We start from the raw sequence: 20,727 nt of genomic DNA, 5'->3' as shown, positions 1-20,727 counted from the left end.
GTCCCAATATTAATGGACCTGACTGTACCTGTGTGCCAAATTTCGTGATTTTAAATGCGACGGTGTGGATTCCTTTAGCGGACATACACACACACATACACTCAGCTTTATATATTAGATAGTATAACATTTTCTGTTAAATCGAATTAACATTAGGTTTTGTATTTTGCTTGCTTATATGAAGAAAATGTAAGTGTTTAGAGACTATGCCTGAAGTAGCATAGAACTTTGAATAATATTTCAATGGTCATGAAACTAACCTCACTGGTTTTGCAGATTGCAAGCAAACTGGTTCCACACACTTTCCCTGGGAATGAATTCCATGGTAGGACTCCTGAGAGGAAGAAAATAGTTACAGTGTACTGGTTTAGAATAAACTGTCATGTGCACATGAGAAGCAGTGTATCTGGCCATTATCTGACTTGTTTTTGGCATTTTTCATCTGTTTTCCCCTTTGCAGATTCTACATATAATTCTCAGGTATTCCAGAGCTAGTGGAAGAAAACTAGCGGCTATGATATTTCTCAGAATAGAGTCTGCCTTTCTTCTCACTCTCTCTTTATTGACGTCTCTGGGTTGCATGTAAACTAATTCCTCAGTGAGCTAAAAGTCCATCTTATCTTCTGAGCTGGATTTAGCAGTGAATTCAGAGTGAATGAATAGTTAAGGAGGGGGGAGTCTGTATGAAAGGAATGGAGAACAAAGCATTTTCTAAAATACTTTATATCAAATTTCTTATATTCACCTGTACTATTGATTTATGGAAAGTTTGTTAACACAGTGACTATTTAACAAACAATACCATTATGAAAGCAGACGTGTAAAATACAGGTTCACAAACCATAATCTTGTGGTTAATTGTGTAACATAACATCTTGTTTGGGAGAAAAAATATAAAAATCTATCTTAAGTGTGAGTAAAGCAGCCCCATTTATTGTGTAGATAGTTGTGAGTGTAAGGTTTAAACTACACTGCCTTGTAATTTTTCCGTTCAAAATATCTGTAGAGTACTGTAATTTACATCTGTTTTATTGTTTGCATTTTGGGGACAGCTAGTGGCATACATAAAAAGTGTGAGCCCCATAGCAAAAATAAAATGCTCCACATTTTGCCACCAAGGACAAAAGGGCCGGATGTTTGTTTTCCCTTCCACCCACACTTTTTATGAGCTCTTTGCTAATAATGCATCTTTGGATAGGGGAGTCCTGCATGGGTTCTCCCAATTCCATAGATCAGTAGATGATACAAGCAAAGGCTCTGCACCTGAACAAATGGGCATCATGGCAGCCTATCCACCTCTCTTTATGGTATGTATTGTCTTGGGCACAACTCTTCAGCAATTGTCCAAATTGAAATGCCATTTCAAAACAAGTACACTATATAATCATTCTTGACAGTCATCAGAAGCAAAATACAATATATTTATGCTTAGTTTTGAAAGAAGAAAGATGTAATCATGACCACTTTCATAATGAAATCAAGACTTACCATACATGCGTGCATCAGCACACAGATTACTAATGCCAGCTGAGGTTTTTGCTGGAACTGCAATAGACTGGCAAGTGACCCAGGTGTTGAAATAAATGTAGACAGGAACAGCCGAGCAGGCAAAGATAAGAATCCACAAGATGGTGACAATGTATGTAACGCCAACAAACTACATGGAAAATACCAAGACAGATCCATGTTACTACTCCATAAAGAACTACATAGAATATCATATAAGCTGCATTAAACTGTAAAACTTGTTGAGTAATCGGGTGTATATCAAGTTTCAACAAACCCTTCAAGTTGAATAATGTAGTTATACATTACTATAATTACCTTGTCAGGATGTCCCAGCCACCTCCCTAGACAACGGCAAAGCAGTTCTAAGGTGTGTACTGGGTGTCTTGAACGCGGACCTCTGCTTTTGGGTGGTCCACCTGTGACAGTAGAGATAAGACCCCCTTTTATGGCTTGTGGCTTAAACTCCCCCAGAATGTGTTTGATTGCAGTAGTGGTATAAAATCCCTCAGCCAGGAGTAGAATTCCAAACAAGAAAAAGAAGATGGCAATTCCATAAATTGCATACTGGAAGGCATTGACCCTGTACAGTGAAAAAAACATTTTAGTTATAATGGACTTGTTGACTTAAACATTAAAATAGACCTCAAGTACGCACAGACCAATGTATTTTATGGGTTTTAATATGATATGATTTTCATTCCCATTGAAAGCAAGTGAAGAATTAATGCACAATACAGAAAGTATATACAGTGGGGGAAATAATTATTTGACCCCTCACTGATTTTGTAAGTTTGTCCAATGACAAAGAAATGAAAAGTCTCAGAACAGTATCATTTCAATGGTAGGTTTATTGTAACAGTGGCAGATAGCACATCAAAAGGAAAATCGAAAAAATAACTTTAAATAAAAGATAGCAACTGATTTGCATTTCATTGAGTGAAATAAGTATTTGAACCCTCTAACAAAAAAAGACTTAATACTTGGTGGAAAAACCCTTGTTTGCAAGCACAGAGGTCAAACGTTTCTTGTAATTGATGACCAAGTTTGCGCACATTTTAGGAGGAATGTTGGTCCACTCCTCTTTGCAGATCATCTATAAATCCCTAAGGTTTCGAGGCTGTCTCTGTGCAACTCTGAGCTTGAGCTCCCTCCATAGGTTTTCGATTGGATTAAGGTCCGGAGACTGACTAGGCCACTCCATGACCTTAATGTGCTTCTTCTTGAGCCACTCCTTTGTTGCCTTTGCTGTATGTTTTGGGTCATTGTCGTGCTGGAACACCCATCCACGACCCATTTTCAGTTTCCTGGCAGAGGGAAGGAGGTTGTCGCTCAGGATTTCACGATACATGGCTCCGTCCATTTTCCCGTTTATGCGAATAAGTTGTCCTGTGCCCTTAGCAGAAAAACACCCCCAAAGCAAAATGTTTCCACCCCCATGCTTGACGGTGGGGACGGTGTTTTGGGGGTCATAGGCAGCATTTTTCTTCCTCCAAACACAGCGAGTTGAGTTAATGCCAAAGAGCTCTATTTTGGTCTCATCAGACCACAGCACCTTCTCCCAGTCACTCTCTGAATCATTCAGGTGTTCATTGGCAAACTTCAGACGGGCCTGCACATGTGCCTTCCTGAGCAGGGGGACCTTGCGAGCCCTGCAGGATTTTAATCCATTGCGGTGTAATGTGTTTCCAATGGTTTTCTTGGTGACTGTGGTCCCTGCTAATTTGAGGTCATTAACTAACTCCTCCCGTGTAGTTGTAGGATGCTTTTTCACCTTTCTCAGAACCATTGACACCCCACGAGGTGAGATCTTGCGTGGAGCCCCAGAGCGAGGTCGATTGATGGTCATTTTGTGCTCCTTCCATTTTCGAACAATCGCACCAACAGTTGTCACCTTCTCTCCCAGCTTCTTGCTAATGGTTTTGTAGCCCATTCCAGCCTTGTGCAGGTCTACAATTTTGTCTCTGACATCCTTGGACAGCTCTTTGGTCTTTCCCATGTTGGAGAGTTTGGAGTCTGCTTGATTGATTGATTCTGTGGACAGGTGTCTTTTATACAGGTGACTAGTTAAGACAGGTGTCCTTAATGAGGGTGACTAATTGAGTAGAAGTGTCTAACCACTCTGTGGGAGCCAGAACTCTTAATGGTTGGTAGGGGTTCAAATACTTATTTCACTCAATGAAATGCAAATCAGTTGCTATCTTTTATTTAAAGTTATTTTTTCGATTTTCCTTTTGATGTGCTATCTGCCACTGTTACAATAAACCTACCATTGAAATGATACTGTTCTGAGACTTTTCATTTCTTTGTCATTGGACAAACTTACAAAATCAGTGAGGGGTCAAATAATTATTTCCCCCACTGTAGAACCAGAGTACCCCTTTATGGATACAGAGAGGTATCATTACAAGCATAAAGTTTTGGAAGAGGAAATGCAAATGAGCTCTTAACAAGCTCTGCACCTAATGCTACCAGATGTAAGGTAGCTATTAGTGATGAACGAGCACCAAAGTGTTCGGGTGTTCGGGTACTCTGTCCGAACACATAGAGATATTCGTGCGCTCGGCCGAGCACCCAAGTATAATGGAAGTCAATGGGAGAAAACCAGGCACCCCCTGCTCGGATGCCTAGTTCATAGGAAAAGGTCTGAAAGTGATGGAAACACCTCTGAAATTGACCAGGAACAGCAGGGGGACCATGTATGGATGCATCTTGGACTCCAATGTCGCTGCTGGGAACTATGTTGTACTCCACTTTTACAGACCGACAAAAAAACGCCCAAACCCCCCCCCCCCCCCCCCCAAAAAAAAAAGGGGCCTCATTCACATGGTGCTATAATTGTTCAGGTACACTGCTACACTCCTAAAGCCTATGCACTAAGTGAAAGGGCTGCCAAATATTATAAGGAACCCACACTCCAATTCACCCTTTCTTACACATAAAGGAGGGCATCATACACACCCTTGAAAAATTATCTTGATGGCCTGCTGGTGACCTTCCAAAACATTCGGAGCGAGGGCATGCTGGTGACCCTATAAAAAATTAGGGGCGAGTTCCTGCTGCTGAGCTGACCTTCTAAAACATTATATGTGAGGGCCTGCTGTTCAGCTGACGCTCTAAAACATTATATGTGAGGGCCTTCAGGTGACCAGACCGCATAAAACATCACAGGTGAGGGCCTGAAGGTGAGTGGACCCTATAAAACATTGTAGAGAGGGCTTAGAGGTGAGCATACCGTATAAAACATTGGAGGTGAGGGCCTGAAGGTGAGCCGACCCTATAAAACATTGTAGTGAGGGCCTACAGGTGAGCAGACCGTATAAAACATTGGAGGTGAAGGCCTGAAGGTGAGCGGACCCTATAAAACATTGTAGTGAGGGCCTACAGGTGAGCAGACCGTATAAAACATTGGAGGTGAGGGCTTGAGGGTGAGCGGACCCTATAAAACATTGTAGTGAGGGCTTACAGGTGAGCAGACCGTATACAACATTGGAGGTGAGGGCCTGAAGGTGAGCGGACCCTATAAAACATTGTAGTGAGGGCCTACAGGTGAGCAGACCGTATAAAACATTGGAGGTGAGGGCCTGAAGGAGCGGACCCTATAAAACATTGTAGTGAGGGCCTACAGGTGAGCAGACCGTATAAAACATTGGAGGTGAGGGCCTGAAGGTGAGCGGACCCTATAAAACATTGTAGTGAGGGCCTACAGGTGAGCAGACCGTATAAAACATTGGAGGTGAAGGCCTGAAGGTGAGCGGACCCTATAAAACATTGTAGTGAGGGCCTACAGGTGAGCAGACCGTATAAAACATTGGAGGTGAGGGCCTGAGGGTGAGCGGACCCTATAAAACATTGTAGTGAGGGCCTACAGGTGAGCAGACCGTATAAAACATTGGAGGGGAAGGCCTGAAGGTGAGCGGACCCTATAAAACATTGTAGTGAGGGCCTACAGGTGAGCAGACCGTATAAAACATTAGAGGTGAGGGCTTGAAGGTGAGCGGACCCTATAAAACATTGTAGTGAGGGCTTGCAGGTGAGCAGACCGTATACAACATTGGAGGTGAGGGCCTGAAGGTGAGCGGACCCTATAAAACATTGTAGTGAGGGCCTACAGGTGAGCAGACCATATAAAACATTGGAGGTGAGGGCCTGAAGGAGCGGACCCTATAAAACATTGTAGTGAGGGCATATATACTGTGTGGAAGAGGAAGAGGAGGAGGAGAAAACAAGATTCAAACATATACCCTTTTTTTGTGGTGAAAAGGGTGCATCTGAATCTTGAGTATTGAGTACATTATAAAGCATACATTTAAATTGCGTTTTTGTTCCTCATTAGCTCAGCTTTCTTCTGGTGGAGTGGAGAAGTCAGGGGCAATCCAGGCCTTGTTCATTTTTATCTGAGTCAACCTGTCAGCATTGTCAGTGGACAAGCGGATACGCTTATCTGTTATAATGCCACCAGCAGCACTAAATACACGCTCAGACAATACGCTGGAGGCAGGGCAGGCCAGCACCTCCAAGGCATAGAGAGCAAGTTCTTGCCATGTGTCCAGCTTGGACACCCAGTAGTTGTAAGACACCGAGGGATCCTTCAGGACTCTGACACGGTCTGCTATGTATTCCTTCACCGCCTTCCAAAACTTTTCCCTCCTTGGGACAGTAGGCCGCGCTTCAGGGTGCGGTTGCTGGCGGGGTGTCATGAAAGTGTCCCATGCCTTGGAGACTGTTGCCCTGCCTTTGTTGGAACTGGAGTGTGTTCCCGTTGTCTGCCTTCCTCATTTGCCTATGGAAGTACGGACTCTGCCGCCAGCTTTGTCACATGGAAATGTTTGGAGCAATTTCTCAACAAGGACCTTCTGGTATTGCACCATTTTACTTGCCCTCTCCATCACAGAAATGAGAGATGAGAAGTTATCTTTGTAGCAGGGGTCGAGAAGGGTGAACATCCAGTAATCCGTGTTATCTAAAATGTGTATAACGCGAAAGTCACAGGAAAGGCAGACTAACATGAAGTCAGCCATGTGTGCCAGAGTACCAACAGGCAAGACGTCTATGTCGACATCAGGATGACTCTCCATCTCCTCATCCCCTTGTGCCCATCCACGTCGAACCGATGGAATTAAAGTTCCGTCGGTAGTACCCTCTGTCTTTCCTCGGGCACTTTACCAAAGTCAATGGGTAAGTCAGCCCTGATTATTCTGTCAAAGGGCAAAGATCCATCCCGTATTGAGAATTGGAGACCCATGAATTTGAGACCCATATCGCTTCTCAATGCGGACAGAAAGATCCTGGCAAAAATACTTTTTAATAGATTGGTGAAATTTGCACCGAGACATCTATCAGGGGCTCAGCACTGCACAGTTCCCGGTCGGAGCACTTTTAGCGCCGTTCTCAGTGTCTGAGAGGCCGTGGAGCGAGGCAGGGCGGGCCTTTGGAAGGGGTTTCTTTTGACTTTGGATCAGGCTAAAGCTTTTGACCGGGTGAACCACGAGTACCTGTGGTCCGTCCTTTTGTGGTACAGTCTGCCGGGGAGCTTTGTGAATTGGCTAAAGGCTTTGTACAAAGGGGCTGAGAGTTTCCCGTTGGTTAATGTCTGGTCAGGACAGCCCTTCGAGGTGACTTCCGGTGTCCGTCAAGGATGTCCCTTAAGCCCCTTGCTGTATGTGTTTGCGATTGATTCCCTTCATTAGAAGGGTAGATCGTTGACCGTTAGCAGGGGTGGGGATGGAACTGGCAGGGGCAAGGGGGCCGTCTTTGAGGGTGGTAGCGTATGCGGATGATGTCACCATTTTCGCCTCTTCTGGTGAGGAGGTGGGGTGGGTGATGTCGGAAGTGGACCGCTATTCAGAGGTTTCTGGGTCTCAGATCAACCATGATAAATGCGAAACTCTCTGGTTGGGAGAAGGAGATCCTGCTTTTGATCTCCAGGGCGCTCTCCCAGAGCCTCAGAAAACTGTCAAAGTTCTCGGCATCAATTTTGGCCAGGATGAGGACTATCATCAGAAAAATTGGGAAGGCAGACTGAAAGATGTCGGTCAAAAGGTGGACCGCTGGAAGGGTTGGTCTTTGACCCTCAGGGAAAGGGTTAACCTGTGCAAGGCTTATCTGATCCCGGTACTATTGTACTTGGGCACTGTCTGTGTCCTGCCAGGCTCTCTCTGGGAAACGGTCTACAGCCTGTTTTTCCAGATGTTATGGGGAAACAGGCTGAACCTAGTCAAGAGAGACGTCATTTACCGACCAAGGAGACTAGGTGGGTTGGATATGGTCAACCCACTGGTATTCCTAAAGAATACCTTCTTAAAAGCTAACATTGCAATCCTCTGGATGGAGAGGGCTCCTTGGTGGGTGAATTCCTGTAGGGAATGGTTTCGGCCCTTCTTCCAGGAATGGGAGACAGGAGGGCGTGTGAAAGACCTACGCTCGTCGAGGCAGAGATATCTCCCGGCTTATGTTGCCCCGGTCCTGAGAATTATAAAGCGATGGTGACTCGGGAGGGGAGAGATAGAGACCAAGTCGAGGTTCAACCTTGATTTTAAGGTCCTGTCTACCCTCTTCCAGCCTCCGTTGGCCTTGAGGGATTGCCCAAGTCGGGATCTAGAGGGTGGGTTGACTTTATTAAATTCAGTGAGGATCCCCTTGAAAGTTTGGGATTTGGCTTGGCGCTGCTTCCATGTTAAGCTATATGTAAGGGATATTGTGAAGTGCAGAAACTCTGAGGAAAGGGGTTGTCCCCGGGAGGAGTGCGGTGCTGTGCTGGAAAGTATGGACCATTTCTTGCTTCACTGTCCTTTTAATATAGAGGTCTACAAAAGGGTGGGGACTTCCATCGGCTAGCCTAGGTTGGCTGCCCTATCCTATGCAGAGTGGGCCTATGGTGCGTTCAAAGATCTGGGTGGACGGGACCGTTGCACTTTATTCCTAGTAAGCGCAGTGGTCAGGTATCACATTTGGTGCGCAAGGTGTCTAGTGTCGACCGGTTCTAAAGTCCTCCCAGTGGAGGTATATAGGAGCATCATGGGTGACCTGGATAAAGTGCGCTCTCTTGAGAGTGAAAGGTTGGGTGGCCCTAAAGTCTCTCATCTGTGGAGGGGCTTTTGTTTAAGGGTACACTAACCGAGTAACTCTCAGCCCTGGTGGTAGGCTGGCATGACACTATTCGATTTTTGTTTTGTTTTATGATGAAGCAGGATGGTTTGGTTTACAGGCAATGAACCATAGCTGAAAAGTTGGATTTTGTATTATATGATAAGTATATTGTATATGTATAAGTTGACTATATAGGGACTTAATGTTTTGAGGTTAGTCAGGTTGGGAGGGGGGTTTGGGGGGGGGTTATGTATATATTTGTGTGTGTATAATAAATAGAAAAATAAAATAAAATACAAAATATTAAAAAAATATATATATATTTCTTACAAACCGGTCAGCCCCAGTCCGACTGGGGAGAACTATAGAACTGGAGAAGCTCGGGGTTATCCTCTTGAGCTTCTGTGGGAGACCGGTTTGGTGTGTTATGTGAGGATGGGTGATGGGTTATAAGTTTGATTTAGGGTTATGGCTAGGTCCTGTATATATTGTATATATTATTGTCTTTTAATTTATTTATTCTTTTAGTTTTGTCTTAGTTATCTAAATATTTTGATATGTAAATATGTAAATAGTGTATGGATGTGCATGAATGGGTACTATGAATGTAGAAGGGGGGTGTGAGGTGGGAGACTGGCCGGGTTAAGTCCTTTATTGGAAATGGTCTTTGTGTTGTTCTGTTATGATTTAAAATAAAAAGTTAAATATTGTGAGAATAACAGCAATTCAAATTTTCTCATTGAAGTCATTAGGGAAAATCTGATTGGTTGTTAGAGTCCCCAAAATGTGACAGAAATGTTCAGGTTGACCCCATGACTAAGTGACCCAAGATAGGCGAGTTTAACTTCAAAGCTGTACGAGTGGCAAAAGTTTACAATTTTCCAATGAAAGTCTATGACAAAAAGTGGGGTCTTCGGGGGGCCGCCCCACGGGCCCGGGGGGTGGGATCGGTTAACAAAGTACAAGCAACCTATTCGGGTATGTGCCGAACAAGTGTGCAAAGTTTGTTAATTGTACTCCTAAAACTGTGGGAGGAGTAGCGTATAGAAAATAGCTACATTTTCATTGGCCTTTTTTTTAGCTCCGCCCACTTTGGGGTGTCCTCTCAAAATTTATTATTGAAAAAAATATTTTTTCTTTGCGTCACTATTTTATGAAAGCCATATACACTGAACAAAAATATAAACACAACACTTTCAGTTTTGCTCCCATTTTGCATGAGCTGAACTCAAAGATCTGAAACATTTTCTACAAACACAAAAGACCCATTACTCTCAAATATTGTTCATAAATCTGTCTAAATCTGTGTTAGTAAGCACTTCTCCTTTGCCGAGATAATCCATCCCACCTCACAGGTGTGGCATATCAATGTGCTGATTAGACAGCATGAATATTGCAAAGGTGTGCCTTAGACTGCCCACAATGAAAGACCACTCTGAAAAGTGCAGTTTGATCACACAGCACAATGCAACAGATGTTGCAACGTTTGAGAGAGCGTGCAATTGGCATGCTGACTGCAGGATTGTCTACCAGAGCTGTTGCCCATGCAATGACTAATCATTTCTCTACCATAAGCCATCTCCAAAGACGTTTCAGAGAATTTGGCAGTATATCCAACCGGCCTCACAACCGCAGACCACATGTAACCACACCAGGACCTCCACATCCAGCATGTTCACCTCCATGATCGTCTGAGACCAGCCACCCGGACAGCTGCAGCAACAATCAGTTTGCATAACCAAAGAATTTCTACACAAACTGTCTTAGAGAAGCTCATCTGCATGCTCGTTGTCTTCATCGGGGTCTGGACCTGATTGCAGTTCGTCGTCGTAACTGACTTGAGTGGGCACATGCTCACATTCGATGGCGCCTGGCACATTGGAGAGGTAATCTGTTCACGGATGAGTCTCGGTTTTCACTATTCAGGGCAGATGGCAGACAGCGTGTGTTGTGTCAAGTGTGTGAGCGGTTTGCTGACGTCAATGTTATGGATCGAGTGGCCCATGGTGGCGATGAGGTTATGGTATGGGCAGGTGTATGTTATGGACAGCGAACACATGTGCATTTTACTGATGGCATTTTGAATGCACAGAGATACCGTGATGAGATCCTGAGGCCCATTGTTGCTCCTGATGAAGGGGATCCCAGTGACCCCGAAACGCGTTGAGCCTACTCCTACCCCTACCCTGTGCTAACACAATAAAAAGAAAATAACCAGAAGTTCCAAGTGTGACTGCCGTTATTTCCGGGCGATCCAGGCTCAGGAGGAAGCAGAGTGGGTGTTATGTGCTTTATCCCACCCTGCCCCTCCTGGGTGAAGTGAGTTTTTACTACAAAATACCTTTTTTATTCTCATTGTGATTTTAATCAACTAGCATTACTGTTTTAATTAAGGTTTTTTGCACGTTTTTACAAACGTTGTGTTTTTAAACCACTATATCAAAGTTACCACTCAATTGACCATTTTTATCGCCAGCAGGCTATTACTTTTGAGGTTATTGGCGCCCGATACAGGTCTATTTTTCTTGCGTTTTTTTTTCCCTATGCCCATTGTTGTGCCATTCATCCACGATCATCACCTCATGTTGCAGCATGATAATGCACGGCCCCATATTGCAAGGATATGTACACAATTACTTGAAGCTGAAAAACATCCCAGTTCTTGCATGGCCAGCATACTCACCGGTCATCCATTGAGCATGTTTGTTTACGACAGCGTGTTCCAGTTCCTGCCAATATTTTGCAACTTCGCACAACTATTGAAAAGGAGTGGACCAACATTCCACAGGCCACAATCAACAACCTGATCAACTATATGCGACAGAGATGTGTGCACTGCGTGAGGCAAATGGTGGCCACACCAGACACTGACTGGTTTTCTGACCCACCCACCCCCCTTAGTAAGGCAAAACTGTGCACATTTCAGAGTGGTCTTTTATTGTGGGGAGTCTAAGGCACACCTGTGCAATATTCATGCTGTCTAATCAGCACCTTGATATGCCACACCTGTGAGGTGGGATGGATTATCTCGGCAAAGGAGAAGTGCTCACTAACACAGATTTAGACAGATTTGTGAACAATATTTGAGAGTAATGGGTCTTTTGTGTATGTAGAAAATTTATCAGATGTTCGACTTCAGCTCATGCAAAATGGGAGAAAAACCAAAAGTGTTGTGTTTATATTTTTGTTCAGTGTATATGGCTTTTATAAAATAGTGACGCCCCAAAAATATTTTTTCAATAATGTTTTGAATAAAAGTGGCAAAATGTAAAAAAAATAATTATGAATAATAATAATAATCGTAATCATAAATAATTTTAGGATGTGGTTTCTAAAATGGGGCCATTTAATGGGGGTTTCTATTATATAAAAGCCCCTCAAAGTGATTTCATAACTTAATTGACCCTTACAAAAGTTAGTTTTGGAAATATACTTGAAAATGTAAAAAATTGTTTCTAAAATTCTAAGCTTTCTAACATCCTAAAAAACAAAATGACATTTACAAAGTGAATCTACTATAAAGTAGACATACGGTGAATGAGAATTACTATTTTATGAGGTATCACTACTTGTCTCAAAAGCAAAGAAAAATGTTGAAAATTGTGACTTTTTACAAATTTTCTGTCAATTTTGGGATTTTTGGTTTATAAATAAAGATAAAACATATCACCTCAAATTTTGTCATGAGAAAACAGTCTCAAAAAGGCTTGTATAAATAAAAGCATTCGAAAGTTACTACCATATAAAGTGATATGTCAGGTTTGCAAAAATAGGCGTTGTCTGGCTGGGAGAACTAAACAGTGAAAAAACATAAATAACACAAATGCATTTAACCCATAGTGCACACACAGCTATGTCTACAAGGTGCCGCCATAAGCAGTTTAGGAAACATTTAGCAGATAAAAAACATTTGCTTTTCTCTACTCTTCTCTATCTTTGGCTAAAGAACAGTTCAGTGAACGTACCTGTCACACAGGAGGTTCAGGAGAGGGACGGGGCTTAACCAACCACACTGAAATGCTGGCAGATCTCCACAGACACTTTCCCACTCCCCTGAGACCTATCATCTGCTATCAACCATTACAACAGTCATTTTAATCCAGCCAATTTCATTTCACCCCATTTACCCTTTGATACAGAGCGCAGCAGCGTAGGGAAATGGTAAAAGACCTGCAAGGACCTTAGTGATGTCACAATGTGGGCAGTGCTCCTGTGCTGTGTATGTGTGAGAGGTTAGGAGTTGTCCTCTATAAGCTGTCAAATACTAGGAGTTGTAGTTCTTTCCTTATACCCACTCACCGTAACGTCCTCTGATAGCCTATAATAACATCATCAGAAATGCTGGAGGTCATAGTTCTCTCCTCTTATATTCCTCTTCATGTAATGGCCACTGATATCACATAATAACAGTCTGGTCATCGTGGGAGTTTTCTCCTCTTATATCGATCTCCATGTAATGTCAACTAATGCCCCATAATAACAGTCTGGTCATGCTGAGAGTTGTAGTTTTCTCCTTATACCCCTCTCCATGTTATGCCCACTGATATCTCATAATAACAGCCTTACACACTTCACTAATAATGACTATCACTAGAGAGGAAGATCTAATAGACTTCTGACCAATTAGGAAGTTTTCTTTTCTGTCAGAAAAGGCATTTTCTCTCATTGACTGTCACTACAAACCGTTGTCTGGGTTATATTTGTATATACATTTCATGTCCAAAAAAAAAGTCGACAACAAAAAAAGGTCACACACTCTAATATTTCGTTGGACCGCGTTTAGCTTTGATTACGTCACGCATTCGCTGTGGCATTGTTTCGGTACGCTTCTGCAATGTCACAAGATTCATTTCCATCCAGTGTTGCATTAATTTTTCACCAAGATCTTGCATTGATGATGGTAGAGTCTGACTGCTGTGCAAAGCCTTCTTCAGCACATCCCAAAGATTCTCAAAGGTCTGGATTCTGTGGTGGCCAATCCATGTGTGAAAATTATGTCTCATGTTCCCTGAACCACTCTTTCACAATTTGAGCCTGATGAATCCTGGCATTGTCATCTTGACGATTTGATTTCACCAAACGTTTACGTGATCGCCGATCACGATCATTCAGGATTTTTTTCCCGCCACATTTCTTCCTCGAATACGATGGGTCCCCACTATCCTTCCAGTTTTAATAATGCATTGGACAGTTCTTAACCCAATTTTAGTAGTTTCTGCAATCTCCTTAGATGTTTTCTCTGCTTGATGCATGCCAATGATTTGACACTTTTCAAACATACTAACATATTTTGTACGACCACGACATGTGTCTTTCGACATGGTTGTTTAACCACCTCAGCCCCCAGTGCTTAAACACCCTGAAAGACCAGGCCACTTTTTACACTTCTGACCTACACTACTTTCACCGTTTATTGCTCGGTCATGCAACTTACCACCCAAATGAATTTTACCTCCTTTTCTTCTCACTAATAGAGCTTTCATTTGGTGGTATTTCATTGCTGCTGACATTTTTACTTTTTTTGTTATTAATCGAAATTTAACGATTTTTTTGCAAAAAATGAAATTTTTCACTTTCAGTTGTAAAATTTTGCAACAAAAACGAGATCCATATATAAATTTTGCTCTAAATTTATTGTTCTACATGTCTTTGATAAAAAAAAAATGTTTGGGTAAAAAAAAAATGGTTTGGGTAAAAGTTATAGCGTTTACAAACTATGGTACAAAAATGTGAATTTCCGCTTTTTGAAGCAGCTCTGACTTTCTGAGCACCTGTCATGTTTCCTGAGGTTCTACAATGCCCAGACAGTACAAACACCCCACAAATGACCCCATTTCGGAAAGTACACACCCTAAGTTATTCGCTGATGGGCATAGTGAGTTCATAGAACTTTTTATTTTTTGTCACAAGTTAGCGGAAAATGATGATTTTTATTTTTTTATTTTTTTTTCTTACAAAGTCTCATATTCCAATAACTTGTGACAAAAAATAAAAAGTTCTATGAACTCACTATGCCCATCACGAAATACCTTGGGGTCTCTTCTTTCCAAAATGGGGTCACTTGTGGGGTAGTTATACTGCCCTGGCATTCTAGGGGCCCAAATGTGTGGTAAGGAGTTTGAAATCAAATTCTGTAAAAAATGACGAGTGAAATCCGAAAGGTGCTCTTTGGAATATGGGCCCCTTTGCCCACCTAGGCTGCAAAAAAGTGTCACACATCTGGTATCTCCGTATTCAGTAGAAGTTGGGGAATGTGTTTTGGGGTGTCTTTTTACATATACCCATGCTGGGTGAGATAAATATCTTGGTCAAATGCCAACTTTGTATAAAAAAATGGGAAAAGTTGTCTTTTGCCAAGATATTTCTCTCACCCAGCATGGGTATATGTAAAATGACACCCCAAAACACATTCCCCAACTTCTCCTGAGTACGGCGATACCAGATGTGTGACACTTTTTTGCAGCCTAGGTGGGCAAAGGGGCCCATATTCCAAAGAGCACCTTTCGGATTTCACAGGTCATTTTTTACAGAATTTGATTTCAAACTCCTTACCACACATTTGGGCCCCTAGAATGCCAGGGCAGTATAACTACCCCACAAGTGACCCCATTTTGGAAAGAAGAGACCCCAAGGTATTCGCTGATGGGCATAGTGAGTTCATGGAAGTTTTTATTTTTTGTCACAAGTTAGTGGAATATGAGACTTTGTATGAAAAAAAAAAAAAAATCATCATTTTCCACTAACTTGTGACAAAAAATAAAAAATTCTAGGAACTCGCCATGCCCCTCACGGAATACCTTGGGGTGTCTTCTTTCCAAAATGGGGTCACTTGTGGGGTAGTTCTACTGCCCTGGCATTTTCCAGGGGCCCTAATGTGTGGTAAGTAGGTAAATGACCTGTGAAATCCTAAAGGTGCTCTTTGGAATATGGGCCCCTTTGCCCACCTAGGCTGCAAAAAAGTGTCACACATGTGGTATCGCCGTATTCAGGAGAAGTTGGGGAATGTGTTTTGGGGTGTCATTTTACATATACCCATGCTGGGTGAGAGAAATATCTTGGCAAAAGACAACTTTTCCCATTTTTTTATACAAAGTTGGCATTTGACCAAGATATTTCTCTCACCCAGCATGGGTATATGTAAAATGACACCCCAAAACACATTCCTCAACTTCTCCTGAGTACGGCGATACCAGATGTGTGACACTTTTTTGCAGCCTAGATGCGCAAAGGTGCCCAAATTCCATTTAGGAGGGCATTTTTAGACATTTGGATACCAGACTTCTTCTCACGCTTTGGGGCCCCTAGAATGCCAGGGCAGTATAAATACCCCACATGTGACCCCATTTTGGAAAGAAGACACCCCAAGGTATTCAATGAGGGGCATGGCGAGTTCATAGAAATTATTTTTTTTTGGCACAAGTTAGCGGAAATTGATATTTTTTATTTTTTTCTCACAAAGTCTCCCGTTCCGCTAACTTGGGACAAAAATTTCAATCTTTCATGGACTCAATATGCCCCTCACGGAATACCTGGGGGTGTCTTCTTTCCGAAATGGGGTCACATGTGGGGTATTTATACTGCCCTGGCATTCTAGGGGCCCTAAAGCGTGAGAAGAAGTCTGGAATATAAATGTCTAAAAATTTTTTACGCATTTGGATTCCGTGAGGGGTATGGTGAGTTCATGTGAGATTTTATTTTTTGACACAAGTTAGTGGAATATGAGACTTTGTAAGAAAAAAAAATAATAATTCCGCTAACTTGGGCCAAAAAAATGTCTGAATGGAGCCCTACAGAGGGTGATCAATGACAGGGGGGTGATCAATGACAGGGGGGTGATCAATGACAGGGGGGTGATCAGAGAGTCTATATGGGGTGATCACCCCCCTGTCATTGATCACCCCCCTGTAAGGCTCCATTCAGATGTCCGTATGTGTTTTGCGGATCCGATCCATGTATCCGTGGATCCGTAAAAATCATACGGACATCTGAATGCAGCATGACAGGGGGGGGTGATCAATGACAGGGGGGGTGATCAATGACAGGGGGGTGATCAGGGAGTCTATATGGGGTGATCACCCCCCCTGGAAGGCTCCAGGGAGACGCCTGTATGTGTTTTGCGGATCCGATCCATCTATCAGTGGATCCGTAAAAATCATGCGGACATCTGAATGGAGCTTTACAGGGGGTTGATCAATGACAGGGGTGTAATCAATGACAGGGGGGTGATCAGGGAGTCTATATGGGGTGATAACCACAGTCATTGATCACGCCCCTGTAAGGCTTCATTCAGACGTCCGTATGCGTTTTGCGGATCCGATCCATCTATCAGTGGATCCGTAAAAATCATGCGGACATCTGAATGAAGCTTTACAGGGGGTTGATCAATGACAGGGGTGTAATCAATGACAGGGGGGTGATCAGGGAGTCTATATGGGGTGATAACCACAGTCATTGATCACGCCCCTGTAATGCTTCATTCAGACGTCCGTATGCGTTTTGCGGATCCGATCCATCTATCAGTGGATCCGTAAAAATCATGCGGACATCTGAATGGAGCTTTACAGGGGGTTGATCAATGACAGGGGTGTAATCAATGACAGGGGGGTGATCAGGGAGTCTATATGGGGTGATAACCACAGTCATTGATCACGCCCCTGTAAGGCTTCATTCAGACGTCCGTATGCGTTTTGCGGATCCGATCCATCTATCAGTGGATCCGTAAAAATCATGCGGACATCTGAATGGAGCTTTACAGGGGGTTGATAAATGACAGGGGGGTGATCAGGGAGTCTATATGGGGTGATAACCACAGTCATTGATCACGCCCCTGTAAGGCTTCATTCAGACGTCCGTATGCGTTTTGCGGATCCGATCCATGTATCAGTGGATCCGTAAAAATCATGCGGACATCTGAATGGAGCTTTACAGGGGGTTGATCAATGACAGGGGGGTAATCAATGACAGGGGGGTGATCAGGGAGTCTATATGGGGTGATCAGGGGTGATCAGGGGCTAATAAGGGGTTAATAAGTGACGGGGGGGGGGTGTAGTGTAGTGTAGTGGTGCTTGGTGGTACTTTACTGAGCTACCTGTGTCCTCTGGTGGTCGATCCAAACAAAGGGGACCACCGGAGGACCAGGTAGCAGGTATATTAGACGCTGTTATCAAAACAGCGTCTAATATACCTGTTAGGGGTTAAAAAAAACACATCTCCAGCCTGCCAGCGAACGATCGCCGCTGGCAGGCTGGAGATCAACTCTCTTACCTTCCGTTCCTGTGAGCGCGCGCGCCTGTGTGCGCGCGTTCACAGGAAGTCTCGGCTCGCGTGAGATGACGCGTATATGCGTGACTCTGCGCAGGGCTGCCACCTCCGGAACGCGAATCTGCGTTAGGCGGTCCGGAGGTGGTTAAGAAATGAGAAGCAACTCATTGCACCAGTTGGGGTTAAATAACTTATTGCCAGCTTAAAGATAATCGCCCAGGTGGTGACTTTTTTTTTGGACAGGCAGTGTATTTTAGTGGGGAGAGGGGATTTGTCTTGGTAGATTTAGTATTCTGCAGTCTATTACAGTTCTACATGGTGGTAACTCAACCTTCTCAGAAACCTCCAAGGCAAACCTGCCTAGCTTTGGCACGGTTTAGGAGCGAGGAGGGGAATTTGTCTTGGTAGGTTTAATATTCTACAGTCTATTACAGTTTCATATGGTTGTAACCCAGTAACCTGTAAGGCAAATCTGTCTTGCTATTGCACTATTTTGGAAAGGGGATAGAGTTTGCATTCTGTAGCCTATTTGGCTATAACTTGGTCCAACAGTCCAACTTGGTTATAACCAAATCTATTTTGCACTATTACTAAATAGAACAGGAGTAGGCAACCTTTGGCGCTCCAGCTGTTGTGAAACTACAACTCCCACCATGCCCACTTGCTCTGCTCCTCTCAGAGCTTCTACATAAGTTAATGGAGCTTGCTGAGAATTGTAGTTTCATAACAGCTGGAGTGCCAAAGGTTGCTGATCTCTGAACTAGAAGATTCCTTTCAACAAAATGGCCACTCTCTCTGTGTAGCCTAAAACATAGCCACCATCTCCTGTACTTCCTGGCTTATGTACACTAGCATGAGAAGGGGGAGAGGAAGGGGGAGATATGGCATAGCTGCAGCCTGAGAGAACAATGCACTGCTTTTCTATTGTATTTTTCATGGTCTACAATTGTGATATCTAATGCAACAAGGGCAAAAAACACATAAGGATATTATGTTACGTTTTGTTAGTTGTTCATTCTCTTGTGTTTGGATTCTGATTTTAATTACCTTTAAAGTGTTTTAAGCTTAAAGGGGTTGTCCGAGTTATTTTTTTGTTCTTTCTATGTTCCTGACTAGGCAAATATAACAACTTTACAATTAACTCACTTTATCTGCAGTGCCTGGTTTATCAGATTTGACTGAGGGTCACATGACCTGTGATGTCAGCTTCTCTCCCTGCTCTGATAAAGTTTGTTTACAAGCCTGTCGTCACTGTGCTGGCCATGCCCCCCTTCACTGCCACGCTGTCTGCTCTCTCCTAAACACTTCAGCTGCATAGACTGGGTAGCTGCAGGCAGTGACAATTCTGGGCACAGGAGCTGACAGACTAGAGAGAGCATTGCACAAGAAGGTAGGAGGAAGATCCTGTGTGTATTAGCAGTGTCATTATACAGATGGGACTTGTAGTTCTACACTTACAAGTTGCTGTTGATTCTCCCAGCACTCAGGGCAGCTCTTGTATCCACTCCCTTAGCAGTGTCATTATACAGCTGGGACTTGTAGTTCTATACATACAACATGCTGCTGAGTCTCCCAGCAGGCAGACATGTCACTCAGGGCAGCTCTTGTATTCACTCCCTTAGCAGTGTCATTATACAGCTGGGACTTGTAGTCCTACACATACAACATGCTGCCGAGTCTCCCAGCAGGCAGACATGTCACTCAGGGCAGCTCTTGTATTCACTCCCTTAGCAGTGTCATTGTACAGCTGGGACTTGTAGTCCTACACATACAACATGCTGCTGAGTCTCCCAGCAGGCAGACATGTCACTCAGGGCAGCTCTTGTATTCACTCCCTTAGCAGAGCAGGGGGAGGGGCAGAGATTGTTTTTATTGCATGTAAACAAAGGGCCAGAAAAGAACCAGGGAAATGAGGAAATATATATATTTTTTTTACATAAAACTTGCTTAGCTTAGTTATATATTGCTGCCCATTAGATTTTCAGTGCTATATTTTTTTTTTTCATAACTTGGACAACCCCTTTAACAGCTCGAAATCAAAGCATTATGCTGTTTAACCTAAAAACATGAGTATCTCATTATTAACTTCATACTAGGGCAATGATGACTTAACTACCTCTACCCTTCTAGCACGTATATTTTTACAAGAAACACATCATTGAGGCCTTATGCACACCACCGTATGTATTTTGCTGTCCGCAAAAAATGAATCCGAAAAAAATACGGATGACGTCCGTGTGCATTCTGTATTTTGCGGAATGGAACAGCTGGCTCCTAATAGAACAGTACTATCCTTGTCCGTAATGCGGACAATAATAGGACATGTTCTATTTTTTGGGGGAACGGATATACAGACATATGTAAACGGAATGCACACGGAGTACCTTCTGTTTTTTTTGCAGACCCATTGAAATGAATGGTCCCGCATACGGTCTGCAAAAAAAAACAGAACGGACATGGAAAGAAAATACATTTCTTAATGTAGCCCTAACACTCGCTTATTTTGCAGCAATAGAATTGGAGTGGACACTCATTAGTATCTGATTTAACCTTTGCCTTTGATTAATGACCCAATTTACGTCTCGCCTGCTTGCCTTTTGGGAGCTAGAAGGCAAATTTACTGTATTTTATAATATGTGCTACAGTATGTACACCAAAATATAGTGCAAACTGAATGTGGCCCACTGAATCTTATTTTAGGTGTATTACAAAAATAAATGCATTAGAAGTTTGCATGGAAGAGTTAAATAGCAAAAAAGAAAATGGCTAGTATACTATTGATGGATCTCATCAAAGAAGTCATAAAAGCAGGACATTTTTGAAAATCATCATTCATATGGTTACATATGAGTCAGTGAGATGCTATCTAAG

General features: G+C 43.0%; 1 protein-coding gene across 2 annotated transcripts in view; it reads right to left on the bottom strand.

Moving 5' to 3' along the window:
* Window positions 1-20,727, bottom strand: part of PLP1 (proteolipid protein 1) — a 73,979-nt gene that overhangs the window by 11,235 nt on the left and 42,017 nt on the right. For both annotated transcript variants that reach the window (XM_040405571.1, XM_040405573.1), the window contains exons 3-5: window positions 1,825-2,089; window positions 1,489-1,657; window positions 261-334 (exon numbers count right to left, since the gene is read on the bottom strand). In XM_040405571.1, coding sequence (XP_040261505.1) covers window positions 261-334; window positions 1,489-1,657; window positions 1,825-2,089 — 508 coding nt within the window. The remainder of the gene's footprint in view (window positions 1-260; window positions 335-1,488; window positions 1,658-1,824; window positions 2,090-20,727) is intronic.

This window comes from Bufo bufo, chromosome 8 (genome assembly GCF_905171765.1).
Source record: "Bufo bufo chromosome 8, aBufBuf1.1, whole genome shotgun sequence".
NCBI classification, from domain to species: domain Eukaryota; kingdom Metazoa; phylum Chordata; class Amphibia; order Anura; family Bufonidae; genus Bufo; species Bufo bufo.
This window is presented reverse-complemented; position numbering and strand designations above follow the sequence as displayed.